This window comes from Sitophilus oryzae, unplaced genomic scaffold (genome assembly GCF_002938485.1).
Source record: "Sitophilus oryzae breed Bouriz unplaced genomic scaffold, Soryzae_2.0 scaffold_1181_pilon_pilon, whole genome shotgun sequence".
In the NCBI taxonomy this organism is placed as follows: Eukaryota; Metazoa; Arthropoda; class Insecta; order Coleoptera; family Curculionidae; genus Sitophilus; species Sitophilus oryzae.
In genome coordinates, this window is record NW_022145817.1 from 2077465 (window position 1) to 2095383 (window position 17919).

The window sequence follows — 17919 nt, forward strand, 5'->3', positions numbered from 1 at the left end:
CCTTTCATCGTCTTCTAGTTTCAGCGAGATTTTAACAGCGTGTCATATTTTTCTCACCATACCTGTTTCTGTGGCCTCGGCTGAAAGATCTTTTTCCAAATTAAAGTTTGTCAAAAATTATTTAAGAAATACTGTGGGCGAAAAACGGTTATCAGCTTTGGCAATTATTTCAATAGAAAATGAAGTTGCCTGTGCAATAGACACTGGTAATATTGTGTTTTTTTTGTGTTCGGTATAACTTTCGCCCATGCTAAAGCAAGGAAAAAAGAATTTTAACATGTAAATGTTCCTATTTACATTGTTTATTTTAATTTAGTTAGTTTTGTTGTTGTTTTTTGTTTTGTTTTTATTTATTTTTTTATTTATTTGATATTTTATATGTTTTGGGTTACATATTCTGTGTTGCTGTAATAAATAATACTATATAAAAATTAATTTGATAATGTTATTTCTAACCTAAAATATGAGTGCATATTATTCAGATTAGTATATAAGCATTGAAATATGTAGGTGTAATAGGGGGCCCGGTTGAATTTTTGGACACAGGCCTGTGAGTCTGTTGTTACGCCACTGATAAGTTATAACACACATAACACATAACATAAAATATGTTATCTGTGGTTATAATACGCTATACAAACTATAAATAAAAGTAAGGTCGAAAATAAAAAAATGAGGGAAATATTTATATTGAATTTTTGAAAAACGTTGTAGGCAATTTATAGGAAATAAAAATATTTTCTACATATATGTTATGCAACTATATTGGCTACCAATTAACAAAAACAATTTAAAGATTTTTTTCAAAAATAAATTGGATTTTTTTAAACTTCAGTTAATTTTCAGTTTAAAAAAAACGTGATATTTTAATAATATGACAACATATACACAAGCAGTAAGTAGATTAAATTTAGAAAAACAAAAACCCGGAAACGAATCCTATATTATTTCTTTTTGAATTTTCAAATTAAAATATCTCGTTATTTTGGACTTATTTGGAAAACGGTAGGGCAAAAATATTTTTCTTTTATCGAGATTTACCAGCCCTGAAAATATGTGTACTTATTTAAGACTCACCCACGTCGTAAATAATATTAAAAGTAATCCCGTGCAAGTAGATATAAATCGAACAACAATGGATACACTCGTTGAATTTGACGTTTATTGTCAGGTTTAATCATATATTTTTGTACTTTTGTGCTTAGGCCATGCTTAGGCGTAAAAGTGCTTTACTTTTATGCCTAGGCGTTAAAATGACCTTATTATATTGTCAATCATGTCGCAAAATCAGTTCTTTCGTAACGTTTGAAAAAATACAGAGTAGCGCCTCACATACGCCACGCAGGTTCCAAGGAGAACGACAGTTTGTATTGAATTGAAATTTTGTGTTGTTGGTTAATTCTTGGTTAATTCAGAGCACTTTTTGAAAATATAGAAAGTTCTACAGGGTGTCCCCAAAAAAAGTTACACATCAAACTTGTGTTTTTTGTAATGGAAACCCTATATATCAATTGACTTTCGGATTCTAGGAATAAAATAAAGTTGAGTTTTTATTAAAGAAGCATATGTCTAAAATGTAAGGATTTTGACATATTTCACATTATGTGAAAATGAAGAGTTAGAGAGAGAGTTTTAAATTTCAATAACAGCTACCTAAATTTTAGTTGACCTTGTATAGCCTGATATTTAATTACAGTATCCATTGTATGTTAAACCAAATTAAAATTTGACTCGCAAAGTTATACAGGGTGAGACAAAACTAATATTGAACATTGGTCATTTTTAAAAGCAAGTTATTCCTTTATTTTAAATGGAAGACCCAGTATATTATTCCGGTGTTAAATGGAGAATTCACATATCTAAATATTATTAAGGTTGCCTACCCCTCAAACAAAGATTTTCCTAGATATTTTCATTTTTATGATTTTGCTTAAGGTGCCCGGTGGCGTAGAGGTACAGGCTCTCGTCTACCAATCTGAAGGTTGTAGTGGGTTCGAATCCCACACCCGGCATTTCATCAGCCGACTATTTTTATTAAAATAAAAATAGTTTGGGTACCTAGGTCGACTCAGCCTTAAATGAGTACTTGGGATTCACAATCCTGAGGTAATAATAGGCGGTTGAAGCGTAGAGTACTAGCCACATTACCTTCCTTGTATACCGAGTATGGCAATATATGGCGAGTATGGCCATACCAACAGGTATGGTAGGCTATTAATATCGGCAATTTTTTTTTAATTTCACTCAAAATGAATTCTTTGGGTCATAAATGACCTAAATACAAAATATTTTCATGGTGACTGTCTGTCTGTTTCCCTGTCTGTCTGTCTGTCTGTAACACGATAACTCAAAAACTGCTAAACCGATTTTAACCAAATTTGGCACAAACTGTGGCACCCGAGAATCTGGCCATTAGTTTTTGGTGGGGTGGGGGGTTGGTAAGGGGGTATGGGAGGGGGTTAAAAATTTAAAAAAATCGTAACTCCAAAATTACAGTAGCTAGCGAAACGCGGTTTTCAATTTAAGATTAAGAATAATATTTTCAACAAAATTTGTAATAACATCAAAATCAGTCAAAGTCGCAGTTTTTGAGATAAAAAAAATTGGTAAAATTCCTTTACTTTGAAACTAAAAGAACTGCCTACCAACTTTTTATTAACATATTTTAGTATGGGCAAATGCAAAAATATACGTATAGCCGCCCAATACGTGAATACGTGCCTCCCGGCGCCAATTTTTATTTTTACGCCTCTCCGCGAAAAGTATTATTTTTACTCCTAATAAAACAATATACTATAATGTATAAATACATAATAAAATGCTTTTTAAAAGCGTGACTTTGTTATTAAAATTAGTTTTCTTAATTTTCAGGCACTGTCAGAAATTCTGGGGTGCGTCGGGTGACTTTTGGCAGGCACAGTGGGACAAGTTCCTAGACGTAGCTGGGGAAGATCCGAAATTTTTATGGGTTTACGGTACCACGGCCATAACTTTTGGCGTTTACTGGATCGTGGGCGGTATTTACACGTTTATGGACGTAACCAACAAGCCGCAGGCAATTAGGAGGTATAAGATACAGCCGGGTACAAATGAACCGGTTGATATGAGAAAGCTTTTGAAGGTAGGTTAGTTTGTGCATTTTTTTCCTATTTTTATCTGTGTTATTTCTTAAAATACTAAGCAGTAGGCCTCACAAAAAACGTTGTTATCCGTTGTCATATATAAAAATCCAGGTAATTCTAAAATATACCGGAACTTCCTTAAAGTGGTCCTATAACTTTTTTATTTTTTCGGATAAAAACCAGATTTGGTATGTTAGTATATGACATAAATTAGGATTGATTGACGTTTTTACTTATTTTCGGTCACTTCCTGTCTCACCGGATTTGACTACAATTTTTGATATTTAAATAATATCTTCGATATTTTTTTACTTTATTCGATATAAAATGGCACTCGGAATAGAATGACATATGATATGTCAATTTTTGACATTTTCGCTTTAAAAAAATCGTGTTTTAAGTATGTAGAATGAGTAAGAGGGGGGTTAATCACTGCGACCTTAAAGATCTATTGTGCCACCCTTCCTTGAGTCATCACACAATCTCTAACCCATCATACCCCTGTTGTAGAGGGGACAGAGTATTTCCGATCCTCCTCTGACAACAGTTCTTCCTCCGAGGGTACACACCCTTCCACGGTTGGAGTTTGGCCCTCCGTGCCGCTCTTCACAGTCGAGGAACCCGTGAGGTGGATGCTGGAAGATCTGTCTCCATTTTCTCCACCTCTTTAACTTGGTCTCTCCTTAGATCTGATACCGGTGTTGACCCGTATCTATAATAGAGGATATGTCCCTCTTTCTCTATTGCCTCCTTGGATTTGAGGTCAATTCCTATTGTAAGGACCTGACTATGACCCTCCTCCCTCGAGTTGATGACTCGCCAACTCGATATCCTTACATTGAAGTTCTGACCTTGGATAAGGCTCAGCAGGTAGGTGGTGTCATTCCCTTGCTCCTCGGCAGAAAGACCGTTATGGCCGCCCCTTTAGGGATGTTTTATCCCTTCACTGCAACCAGTTCCGGCCCTTGCCAATTTTTAAGCTTAGGTGCGATTTCCACCAACCAATTCGCCGATTCTTGAGATACACAATCTATGAGGATCATGCCCACCTGAAAGTGTATCGCCGCAAAATGCAGCTGACCCACATTTTGTAGATCGTTGTGTTGCGATCCGATTATCCAGTATAGCCTCTTCTAGAGACGTTTGCTGGTCGGTGGTCAGAGCAACCTCTGGGAAATCCTTTGACAGCACGGCCAGTTTCACTTGTCCAGCAATAGCGGCAGAGCTGGTGGTACGTCCCTGCTTGCCTCCCGGTGTTGGACGGCTTTACATCCTGGCTTTTTTCTCTCCCTGCCGGGAAAGAGGTGAGAGGTTCTCGCTCCCTCTCTTGCCCTTTGATGGAGACGAGTCAGGTTGTTTCTTGGTTTCTTTACTTTTCCCTTTTCGGAGGAGTGTTTTCGCTTTTGCTTCCTCTGGAGCAAGTCCTTCGTGGAGCAGTCGGAGGTATCTCCGTGCTTCTGCTCCGCTAAGACCTACTCTCAGAGGATCGTCTAGCCCGCTTGGTTGACCCAGGCCGGGTAGACGAAACGGTAGTTTATGTCGCTTATTGGGTCTAGAGTTAGGCTCTCTACCCTTGCTGGAGAAGGTGGTAGCTTGTGTGCCACTTGTGGAAGATGATCCCAAGCAAGTGTCAGCCTGTAGTTTTCTTTGGATTTGGTCCCTTGGAACTTTCATTTGTAATGTTCCCAGTGTCGCTAGGGGGCTTCCCCACAGCTTCACCGGTGGTGTTTTTAATACTAGACCTTATAGTGTTCCCACGAGTCGCTAGAGATAGTCGATCCACTTCTACAGAGCCCTGCATGAAGAAGTAAGGGGTAAATACAATGGGGTGCCCAATGATGCCCCAAGGTTGAGGCCAGTAACAGCTAGTTTTCTATCTAGCCACGCATCCCTTTGACCTGGTCCCGTCATCGTAGGATTAAGGTTTTTGGTGAGGTTGTCTCCTCTTGGTCCAGGCGGTTAAACTACCAAGACCCCCTCTACCCGCGAGACATGACCACAATCAGTAGAGGGTGCCTGGTATGACGGACAGGGGTAGCCTCGTCCGGCCTCGTTATATGTCTTGGTGCAATTCCCTGGCCACGACACTACAGCCAGGGACAATATAATGAGATGCTTCTTAGACCGAGCCAAAGTGCTAGAGGAGATTTCTCCAGCACCTGACAAGGAGCTTCCCCACCAACGACAAGGTCTTGCATCTCCTAGGGGAATGTGTTTTAAGTAAGTGTTAAGAACAGTAGTTTTGTAATCAAAGCGTCTTGAAAAAATAGATTTGATCGTCTAATGTGTTCGTGTCCTTGTCCTGGCCGATTGAAAAATGCCCAAATCGTACTTTTGATCATATCTCAATTTTTTGAAAATGGAACAAGGGTGGCTCATTTGTATATTGCATAATATATACGCAAATAGCATCTTTTTACGAATAATTTGGTACCACTGTCTACATCATCCCTATTTTTTTAAGGGAACATTTCAAAAATTGACATATGAAATGTCATTCTATTCAGTCACTTGATATAATATATTTATTTGTTTTTGTATCAATAATGCATAATAACAATACACGCAACTGAAAAATCATACACGTCAATTTTACATTTTCAAAATTCAATTTGCCACCACAGCTTATTTACAAGTTAAGATATTGGAGTTTTTTGCTGTGTTTACATTTTATGTTCTTTGTATGTTTGTTTGTTAATGGTATTTAGTCTTCACTGTACCGTGTTGATTCCTAATTAGAGTTTGTACCCTCGAGAAACAAAAATGTCAGCTTTCAAATGCCCCTGGATAAATATTCATGTAAACAAATTGTTCACTGAATCTATTTGAAATACAAATTTCATTTCCCATTAAACAAAAATTCTTTGATATTTTTAGGGGCAATGTATACATTTAATAAATAAAATATGCGAATACTGAAAAATTATCAAATTGTTTACATGCCGTTTATTTTTAAAATGTGTTGTCGAATACCATTGATGAGTGATGAATTTGTATCATTTCATTATATTTAGGTATTTTCGTTCTATTGTTATATTATCAAACATATATCAACAATATAAAAAATATTACATTTTAATTCCAATCTAGAATCCTAATTTAATAATATAGGATGTTAACTGTAAAGATATTTTGAGGGGAAGATATACCATATGATCAAAAAAAACGGCGTCAGCGATGGCTATGAAATGAAGATCGCTGTCATTTTATATTAGCAAATTTATATGGCAAATGTCATCGCTTGTCATTTCCCAGCCAACTGGACACCATTTTTTTTCGATCATACGGTACTAATAAATATTTTCGAATATAAATTCTCTGTTTATTATGCGGACAAAACTTCCAAACTTCTGTTGCGTTCTGTGTCTTATCTAAAGCCTAGTTGACACGGTTAAAGTGTACTTGGATGAAATCATGATCAAATAGAGTTGGATGCTGCGCGCGTCTTATTTGGACGCCACCGTATTTGGTCAAAGTACACTTTTACCGTGACAGGGACAGCCTTAAAAGAATTTCCATTGTCTATACGCTTCAAAACTAATTCTTAAATAACTTAACGATTTATTTTAGGTATAGTTTTTCAAAAAACCTTTTCACTAGCGAAATAAAAAAAGTGAGTTTCCATTAAAAAAAAATGATTTATGATAATTTTTTAATCCCTCAGTTCCATGACAGCTACGGCCAATATTATATGACATTCGAACAATTTAATCTTTGAAGTATATAGATAGCCATATGTCTTCTATTTATGCCACAGTGGCTGTGGAATCACAAAATTCAATGTTTAGGCTATACACATTTTTTTGACAGGCAGTTTCTTTTTCTCCAAAAATGTTAAACATTTTTTCTCAAAAACGGTTATTGTTAGGTATAGAGTGTTTGTCATCAGAATTCATAAAATTTACAAAATATATATTATAAATATATGTTTCTATAACCAAACTATGTTAAATCTAAAACTGGCATATTTGAGTCTTGAGTCACTCCAAAAAATGTTGGTACAATTTATTTAAAAACTGTTTTACATTTCATTTATAAATATTACAGTCATAGGTTTAAAAATAACCGAGTAATTAGGAAATAACTTCAAAAAAGATCTTTAAATTCATTTTTCTGAAAACTGTGTTTTGTGACTTAACATAGTTTGCTTCTGGGTACAGATGTTATATAAGAAAGTTGTTGTCAACTTCCGGTATTTCCGGAAATGTCGCCATATTGGAAATATTTTTTTATCGGTAGATCTCATTATGAAACAACTATGTGCAAAAAATCTCCGATCTACATATTGTAGTTTTCTAGAAACTTCTAATGAACGCTCAGCCTGGGCACTGGGCACCCTCTATACAATATGGAATACAACATTGAATTGCTTTTCAGGTAATATGGTGCGTTATTCTGAACCAAATAGCTATCGGCATACCTTCATCATACATAATGTATTACTGTATGAAATGGAGGGGCTATCCTGGCATTAGGGAATTGCCAACCTTCCACTGGGTGTTGTACGAGTTGGCAATACATATCCTAACCGAGGAAGCCGGTTTTTATTATTCGCATAGGTAATACTGTTTTTAGATCTATTTACATCAAATACTTCTACATCTACAGGGTGGTCCGGACTATATTCCGGAAACTTCGGCAGCATATTCTGCAGATAAAAATAATTAAAAAATTCGTATAAATAAATATATGTCCTAAATGAAAATCTTACACCCTATATCTCCGAAACTAAGCATTTCAGGACATACATTTATACTGACTTTTTTACTTATTTTTATCTGCAGAATCTGCTGCCGAAGTTTCCGAAATACATTTCGCACCGCCCTGTATATACAGGGTGTTTTAATATTCCGTGGATATATACCTAACTACTACATGTTTTTGGAATCGAATTCGAAAAAATCATTGGACACAATTTACCTCTACACAAAAGTGCTTTGTTTCTCCGTTAGAAGGCACCATATTTTAAAAAAAAATAACATTTGTTAAGATATTTTATGAACCAATATTCCGATCTGAATGAGATTTCGGGTGATTATGTTTTGCTAAGCGCTTTAGCATTTGACTTTCACAAAAAAAAAACAAGAAAAGTTACGGGAAGGATGAAAAGTGCCCCCACCACTACATAAATTTTTGTAGAAATATTTTTCAACTCCACCGACGATTGATTTTTTCGTAAAATGGACCTAATAGTACTAATTAGGGAATGCAATCCCGCACCAAAATCTCAATCCCGCGGATCCGCAAAATTGCGGTACTGTAAACAATAGTCATACATTTGGTCCTAAATGGTACAAAAGGCATTGTACATTTTGCATAGGCCCATAATATATTGATATAGCGTGTATCTTAAACTAGCAGTACAGAAATTTGGACCGATGTATACAGAGTGTTCAAAAAATATATTTAATATTAAATAAACTTAAATTTTATTATAATTTATCTACTTATTTTATAAATAAAAATATTATTCTGATGTTGAAGTTTTTTTAACTTGTGTTAGTTATCTGCTTTTAGATGCACTCTATATGGATAATTTTTTGGCATATGCAGAATGTACAAAGCTTTTTGTACCATTTAGGACCATAGGTATGACTAAAAATGCATATTTTTCGAAAAAACGTCGTATTTTCTTTAAAACAAAAAAAATTAAAAAAAACGCTCAAATTGTTTTTTCTAATTTCAATACAGATTAGTCGTACTTTTCAATTACTTACTTTTAATTTCGATTTTTTAAAAATTGTAAATTTGCGGTAAAAAAGATTCTTAACCAAATTTTCACACTCTTATAAAACACCCTGTATACGAGAATTCACTAAATATATTTTCGAAAACCACATAGCATCTTAATCACAATAGATGCATCTAAAATCTGGTCCAAACCGCATCCAAATTTTTTTTTTAACACTTGACAGCTGAAAGATCCTGAAACAGCGGAGCACATAATATGTCGCTGCGAGGCTCTGAATCGCAAGCATTTTTATTTGGAAAAGCTAGGCTAGAACCGGAGGAACTATGCTCCCATCCTATCAAGGACCTGCATAAGTTAATGCAGGGCACAGGGATAGGAGAATGGGTGCAGATAGATAGAAAGGGGACAAACGATATAGAAAGGGGATAAATACAATAGGCCTCACAGGTCGCAGTGTTTCCGGCAGAAGACGGCCTCTTGTTGTGGAAAAAAACTAATAACCGTTAAAGGGTGTTACCGACAGAGATTTGAATGGCGCGCCATCTTTAGGACATTAGTGGAGAATCCCGGATGTTGTAAACGAACTCCTAATGTGTTCTCACAGTCCTGTGTGTTCAATAAACTTATTTTGATTCCAAAAATACGTAGTAGTTCTATCCCGTATAAAAGCATATTTTTGTTTCAGGTTTTTACATAATAAACGTATTTACAAATACATCCACAAACAGCATCACGAATGGACGGCACCGATAGCGGTGACGGCAATCTATTGCCATCCGATAGAGCACATCTTTTCAAATTTAGTGCCACCTTTTCTGGGTGTGTTCCTTATGGGATCCCATGTGGCCACCGCGTGGTTATGGTTTACTCTGGCCATTCTTAGTACGCTGAACGCCCATTCTGGATACCATTTGCCGTTTTTTCCCAGTCCGGAGGCCCACGATTTCCATCATTTGAAGTAAGAGAATAATTTGCATAAATACGGAGCGATGAACAATGATTGAAATATGTAGTTGTCTTATTCATATTTTGCTCCTGTGGTTAACAATAAATTTAAGAAATTTGAATATTTTTTATCTCTGTGTTAGTCGGTTTCCAAAAAATGACAGAAAATACATCTTACCTGTGAATTAAAATTACAGACAACGACTCTCAAGGTCAGGTGTTTTCCCTTCGTTAGACAGACTTTCCATAAATAAACTCACAATTTATTTTTCGGCGAAGTTCTGATTTTGTCCGGATTAATTTCAGAGATTACTAATCCTGAATATCCAAAAACTTCTATATAAAAATGTGGAAAATCTACTCTAATACAGTATTGCCAACTATTTCAATCATTTTTGATGGCTCCGTATTACTTATGTGTAATAATATAAAAATAGCAGGTTTAGTCGTGACTGACTAAGTTAAGAAAAAACTCAAAATTTAAGTGAGGATGCTGTCAATATATTTTTTTAAAGAACGTCTCGCGTCGTTTAGATTTTTTAGATTTTTTTTTTAACACTTGACAGCTGAAAGATCCTGAAACAGCGGAGCACATAATATGTCGCTGCGAGGCTCCGAATCGCAAGCATTTTTATTTATTTTTTATTTTTTTTTATTTTTTATTTTTTTTTTTATTTTTTTTTTATATGTATTTTAATATCTTATAAAGGAAATTTCCTTGTGTTATATGATGTTAGTTTTTAAGGCCTTATTGTGCAGAGGATGTTGTTTTGCTATTTGACTGAGTCAAACTGTCCTGAAGATGGGAATAAAATTCTCGAAAGCTTGACAAATTGAAAAAGTAGTTTTATTATCCTGTATGGTGATTATGGACTGCATCCTCACTTAAATTTTGAGTTTTTTTATGTAATAATATAGATATTTGCAATTCCTAAATCAGTTATATAAAAAATCATCAGATCTTCGCTATAGGTATACACCGGGTGTGTCTCAAATTTTTTTATTTTTGTCAGATAAAAAGACGAGATTTTGTTTATTAGTATATGACATAAATTAGAATTGATTGACGTATTCAGTTGTTTTTGGTCACTTCCTGTTTCCCCGGAAATGACTATAACTTTTGATTTTTATATGGCACCCTTGGTTTTTTTACTTTATTCGATAGAAAATGCCACTAACTTTTTAATTGTACCAAGTTATTTGTAAAAAATGCTTTTTCCTAATATGCTAATGAGCCACCCTAGTGATTGATTGAGATATGATTAAAAATACGATTTGGGCATCTTTTAACCGGCCAGGACAAGACATGAAAGATTGATTAAAAATTATTGTTGTTAACACAGCCATGGCACTCTAGACTGAAATTTAAAATACGATTTTTTTTAAAACAAAAATGTGAAAAGTTGACATATGATATGTCATTCTATTCAGAGTGTCATTTTCTATCGAATAAAGTAAAAAAATAGCGAGGGTGCTTTTAAAAATCAAAAGTTGGTGTCATTTCCAGTGAAGGAAGTGACTACCAGGAAGTGACCAAAAACAATTCAATCCTAACGTCATTCAATCCTAATTTATGTCACATACTAACATACCAAATCTGGTTTTTTTATCTGAAAAAATAAAAAAGTTATAGAGGTGAATCACTTTTGAGACGCACCCGGTATATAGCAACGTAAAGATTAGTTTGCTTTTGAACTATAGCATTGCAGAAGTTTATATACAATATGTATCAAAATTTAAACCAGTGCGTGCAGCAGTTTCAAAATATCAGTCGGTGTACTATTGAACACTTCAAAGGGGAATTTGGCTCAATCCCTTTCTATTTCTAACAACTGACCCTAATAACTGCAGGAAACCGTGACCACACTATCCATGTTTGTACAAAGCCGCTACTGTTTTAGATATCCGTTAATTAGGCTACTCAGCGAAATCGTTATACCTATGAATTGCGATTTGATTGATTTTGTCGAATAAAACGGAAATTGGGAACAATTCCTCATAATTCCATTAGAAATCATTTATCAACCGTTAGAAAACATCTTTTTTGGAAGTGAGAATGATTTCCAATGTTTTAATAAACAATCAGGCGGCTTAACCGCCCCAAGATAGCCCTTAGTGTAGTTGACTGGTCAGTGATGTTTTTACTGTGGAGTTTTCCATGTATCTCTCAAGCCTATTTTTAATGTAGTTTTTATGAAGGTCTTTTTGTTGTCGTTGATGTCCTGAGGATGGAATAAATAAATTCCGAAAGCTTGACAATTAACAAAGTGTATTAATTCTAGTCCAAACCCTTCCGACTGCAACCCCACTAGTTCCTAGATTTTATTTTTTAATATAAAGTATATTTATAAAATTTTTTTAGAATTTTTAAAAAAAAAACATATTTTTGTGTTTGTAGTTATTCTGTAAATTAACCGTTTTATTTTATGTGGTTTTTGTCTCATCTGCATCTGCTAATTAGTAACACATGAAAATTAATATTAACATTTAAAAAAAGGTACTTAAATTGAATTATGGTTGTCTTGACTTGAGGGTAATTACCTATATCGATTTAATTCATAAAAACGACTTAAATAACATTATTTATCCGATTTCCAAGCGGTACTGCACAAGCGTCATATGAAAAATGTCCAAATCAGTGGACAATCTATTGAAAATGTGACACATATGGTAGACTGGTTGTCTTAACAACAGATTGTTGGAGGCTGTAGGTAAATAGAAAAATTCTTTATTTTTGGTTGTCACTGACGGTACTCGAATATTTACATCACTCAGTAATGTCTCGCAATTATTAAAATTCCTAACCAATTTAAATAAAAACATTAAACATAGGTAACCTCGTCTTTGTGAAGTTTGATACTATGGAACCTTATTTGCAATAGTAAGTTGTTATCGTAGCCACGAGCAGGTTAAGTGCCATAGATTTTAAAGGTTAGGTATTTAAGAAATCTTCGTTGGACACCTTCGAGCACATTAATATATTCAGTATAGAAGGGGTTCCAGATTATACATCCGCACTCGAGCCTAGATCGTACATAAGCAAAGTATAAACACAGCCCGACTCTACTTAACAAGCCGTGAACAACCATTTGGCAACGCCGCAACCGTCAAGAGATTCAGATCGGTTTGTAGCATAGACAAACTAACAAAAGCAAGACGCGTCAATGCTGTACTGCAAAACGGTAACAAGTTTGATAAGAGTTTATCACCGCGCTTGCGTCAACTGGCCTTTTAGACGAGGACGGTTTACTTATGGATTGTGTATTTTGTAGTAGCCTTTTAGACAAGGATGTTTAATTAAAAAGCGTTTATTAAAATCAAATAAATTTATTTCCATCGGTAAAATAAACAATAATTTCTGGACATAACAGATATAAAAACAAAAGTTAAAAAACGAAAACGTATTCCTCTTATTAAAATAACAAAAAAGATGATAAAAAAACAACAGTTATGGTAAACGAAATAAAAGCATTATTCTTCAAAAGGTACAAAAAAATTATTATGTATATTATAATATTAATAATAGGAACAACAAGAAACATCTTAAAAATATACAACTTTTTCAAATATAAAACATAAACTTCACATTTTCACAAGAATTTTCAAAAATATTAACATTTCGAGTCTATTATAAAATATAAAGCACAAAAATTCAAATCATAAAAAGATTAAAAAGATAAAGATTCTTATAACTTACAGTCAATTTGTAGGACCTTCGTTTTGTCTACGTTAGCGATGTAATCACAATAATATGTATAATCACAGTAATTATTATGTTCTTCATAAATGTAAAATGTATTAAATTATTTGTTTTCGTTTTGTACGCTAATAAAATAATAGTAATAACCCAAAAAAAACGCAAAATCAGGAATTCAACAGTTCGTTCAAGGATGGTTCAAGGCAATAACGTTTTTCGTTTTATTTAGGTTAGGTTTGACGAGTGCGACTGCGCGATGATTTCTGACTCAACTGGCCAGCGCAAAAACAATAATTCGACTTCCTCAATCCTTTGAAAAGTCTTGCTTTTGTTAGTTTGTCTATGGTTTGTAGCGAGCGCGAATGCGCGACGGGCCGTTTTATCGGCTATCGAGGCGAGTATTTTTAAATGAATTTAAGGTTTGCCACAAAAAAACTAAAAAAATTGCCACATTACTTGTCAAAAACAGTTCCTGTTTCCCGAAAATGTCCTGCTGAAAGAACCAAAGAAATGCTTAAATTGCTCACTTCGATCTTGCATTTCTTTGGTTCTTTCAGCAGGACTTTTTCGGGGAACAGGGACTGTTTTTGACAAGTAATGTGGCAAATTTGGAAAGATATAATAGGCATTGTATTTAACCAAAGATATAACTTTAGTCTAGTTTTAGTAGGTACTTTTTGCATTGATCCATCTGGCAAGCGATAATCCTCCTCCCTAATAATGTCACTTTCTACAAAATGCTTAGCACAAACCACAGAATATTTTGAGGGTGACCATGCCTCCCTAGGAATATTCCTAAGCAATTGGGCTTTAAGGTTTTCATCCTTTGGAAAGGTAAAAACAGATACCGCCGGTTCTCCTGCATCAAGACAAGTTTTATAATTGGATTTGCACCCAGGCACACAACAAGGATTTGGCATGGTAATTTTTGATTACGACAGCAACTAACTTTCAATAAATTGTTTTAAACAGCACCACAAAATGTTCATTCGCCGCCGAATTTGCCGCCATTCTTTGAAGAAAGCACTTAACCTCACTTATAACCCGGCGAATTTTTCACCCACGGATATTTGTTTTTACACAATGTCTACAGAAAAAAATTGTCCCGGTAACTTACAAATCTTACACAGTAATACTTTTCACAACTTTAGTCTTTAACTAAACAATATTTTCTTTCAAAAAAGCGGATTTATTAACAAAACATTCAAACAGGTCAATGAACGTAAATGATATTATGGCTAAACGTGAATCGATCGATCTGAAACCAGGGTTGCCAGATTTCCTTGTTCACGGCCTGTTAAGTAGAGTTGGGCTGTGGTATACAGTATTGAGAGACTGGATGTTACAAAAATTCTTTATCAATTATATTGATTTAAGTCAAAAATATAGACTTAAGTCATAAAAACGACTTAAATAATGTTATATTGATTTAAGTCTTTACAAAAATGACCTGACTTGAAATAAAATGACTTAAGTCAAAGACTTGTACTTTTATATACACGCAATTCTTCTTTTGGGCCTCATGCTTTATACAGAGTACTGTAGAGAGTTTCAAATTTTAAAATGTAGTCCAGTCAAATCCATATATTGTTAGATAGAGAGACCATACACCCTGTACGTATACATATAAAAAATACAAAATTGTTAAACTAGGCAATATTATTTCTTTATAGATTTAATAACTGTTTCGGTGTCCTGGGTGTATTGGACAGGATCCACGGGACAGACTCCGCTTTCAGACAGACCAGAGCGTACCTTAGGCATATCATGATGCTCAGTTTCATTCCGCCAAGGGAAGCCATACCGGACACGCAACAAACCAAGATGGACTATTGGAAGATGCAGTACGAAGTAAAAAATCAGTAAATGATTCCATTGGAACATTATACTCAAATACCGTTACTACATAGAATCTACTCTATATTTATTCATTATGAAAATTTAGCGTATCTAGTACGAATAAAAGGTAATTTCCACACTTCAGATTATTAGGTAAAGAACAATTTTACGTTTTCAACTAATGGAAATAATATATTTTAGTATTAAACATGGACCAGGTGTTTTTAATTCAGTAGTCAATTATTTTTAAAAAAAAATAAAATAATCGCTTTTGCGTATATTAGTTTGCCTGTAAATATGAGCATTCCAGGTTTTTCATAGTTATACAGGGTGTCCCAATATTCCGTAGACCGTGGACATAGAACTACTACGTATTTATAGAATCAAAATAAGTTCAATGGACACAATTTACCTCTATACAAGTGCTTCGTTTGTCTGGCTGGTTGGAGGCGCATCAAACTTGATTTGAATAAGATTTAAGCGCTTTAACATTTAATTTTCACAAAAATGAAGGAATAGGAGAATAGGTACGGGAAGGGTAAAAAGTACCTCCCCCACCACTATATAAATTTTAGCAGAAATATTTTCCAACTGTTGAACCTTGTAAAAAAATCGTTATATAGTTTAGCCATATCGTATAGTTTTGAGAAAAAAAAGTTTGTTATTTTTTTTTCAAAGCAGACCTACAAAATATACAGAGAAATAAATATTCCGTGGACATAGAACAATACATATTTTTTTAATCAAAATAAGTCACATAAGTGCTTTGTTTGTCCGTTAGAGGGCATCAATCAAAAATAAACCGGAACTTCAATTAATTTTAAATTTATGAAGCTTATTGTCAAATATCATTTATAATACTAACATAACATTCAATATTGTTTTATATATTATCAGCGCATACTAGATTTTATGCGCATACATAGCTTGATGTGTCAAAAAAATGTTTTTTGTAAGTCAGCTTCGGAACGTTTCGGAAAGTTTATCTCTTTCCGCCGTCGGAAGCAAAAAAATACAAAGCGTAAAGAAAAAACTATTTAAAATATTTAAATTCAACTATTCAAGAACACTTTAGTTTTTTTTAAAAACAGATAAGTCTACAAAAACCGTTGACGTTCTGTTAAAATTATCAAATTAACATTATCATTATTATTTAAAAAAATTAAACGCACACTCCTATACATATAGTGGTAAATTGTATCAAATGAACTTATTTGGATCCCAAAAATACGTAATAGTTTGGTAGTATTTCTATGTCCATGGAATAGTGGGACACCCTGTATATTCATAAATAATCTAACATAAAAGAATATGGAAGCATTTAGTAAATCTGGAAATCCGTGACCAATACTTTAAATATCACTGAAAGACGATAAAAAATATTTTTTACTTATTAAAAAAAAATGACTACAATTTCATTGTATGTATGTATGATTTTTTTTTGAGCAAGTTGTCTAAATTAATTATACAGGGTGGCGCATTTTATTGGCCTCGTTTAATTATACGAAAACGGAAAAATGTAGAAACAAAATATTTTATGGCTATATTGGGAGGCAATGTGCACAATTTAATTTTTTTTAAATATACAGGGTGTTTCAGAACTAAGATCCATACCAACGGTATATTTTTTCTTATGGAACACCCGGTATTATATTTCATTTTTGGTTTCTTGGGCCTAAAAATGGCTAAAAAAATGGCTTGTTTACCGAAAAATTGCTCTTTATTCAAAATCTGAGATATAGGAAACTATAATATAAGTTTGTAAAAGCATTTGAATCAGCTTCGATTTATTTTAAAAAATACAGGGTGTAGTATATGAAATAACGAAGTTTTTATGTAAAATAAATATTTAAAATAGACCAGCAATTTTTGATACCCCTGTATACATTAAACTTAAAAGTCAGCACAATAATTAATTCTCAAAAGCAATGTACAGTGTGTTGACTGTTCACAATCTTTTTTATTATAACATGCATATTTAAATATTTTTAAATATCTCAAAAACCAAAGCTTGTAAACATATTTATCCCTTATAATAAATGCCTTATTTTGTGTCCAAGGATCCAAATATGAAATAAAATACCGGGTGTTCCATAAGAAAAAATATAACTTTGGTGTGGATCTTAGTTCTGACATACCCTGTCCATTTCAAAATAACTTTAAATTATGCACACTGCCTTCCCACATATACCCATCAAATATTTTGTTCCTACATCTTTCCGTTTTCGTATAATCAACCGAGGCGAATGAGGTGTGCGCCACCCTGTATAAATTTATGTACTATTTTTGAAATTAAATATTCTCTGTTATCATTTTTCAACGTGCCGAAATGTCTACCTTTTTTTGCTACGTTCGTATACAGGGTGACAATTTATTTAGACATTAAAAAATTGTATTTCTTTGAAGAAATTTAGTCATAAGTTTTTCGTTTTCATTTTAAAAATATTGCAAATTCAAAATTGAGTGGTTCATCAAAAATTTTATCATTTCTAGACTATAAATATTAATTTTTGTTGAAAAATAGAATGCCATGCACTTCATGATAAACACCTACCAATAAAATTAGATATCCATTGAGATTCTTGCTCTTTATAAATAAAATTTAGCAAAAAAGGACAAAACCT

The 17919-nt window shown here is 33.7% G+C and overlaps 1 protein-coding gene across 4 annotated transcripts in view; it reads left to right on the plus strand.

The window, feature by feature from the left end:
• Nucleotides 1-16239, plus strand: part of LOC115891484 (fatty acid hydroxylase domain-containing protein 2) — an 80045-nt gene extending 63806 nt beyond the window's left edge. For all 4 annotated transcript variants that reach the window (XM_030911937.1, XM_030911938.1, XM_030911936.1 and 1 more), the window contains exons 3-6: nucleotides 2872-3121; nucleotides 7500-7681; nucleotides 9500-9772; nucleotides 15130-16239. In XM_030911937.1, the coding sequence (XP_030767797.1) occupies nucleotides 2872-3121; nucleotides 7500-7681; nucleotides 9500-9772; nucleotides 15130-15322 (898 nt within the window). In that variant the 3' untranslated portion in view covers nucleotides 15323-16239. The remainder of the gene's footprint in view (nucleotides 1-2871; nucleotides 3122-7499; nucleotides 7682-9499; nucleotides 9773-15129) is intronic.
• Nucleotides 16240-17919: the final 1680 nt, after the last annotated feature.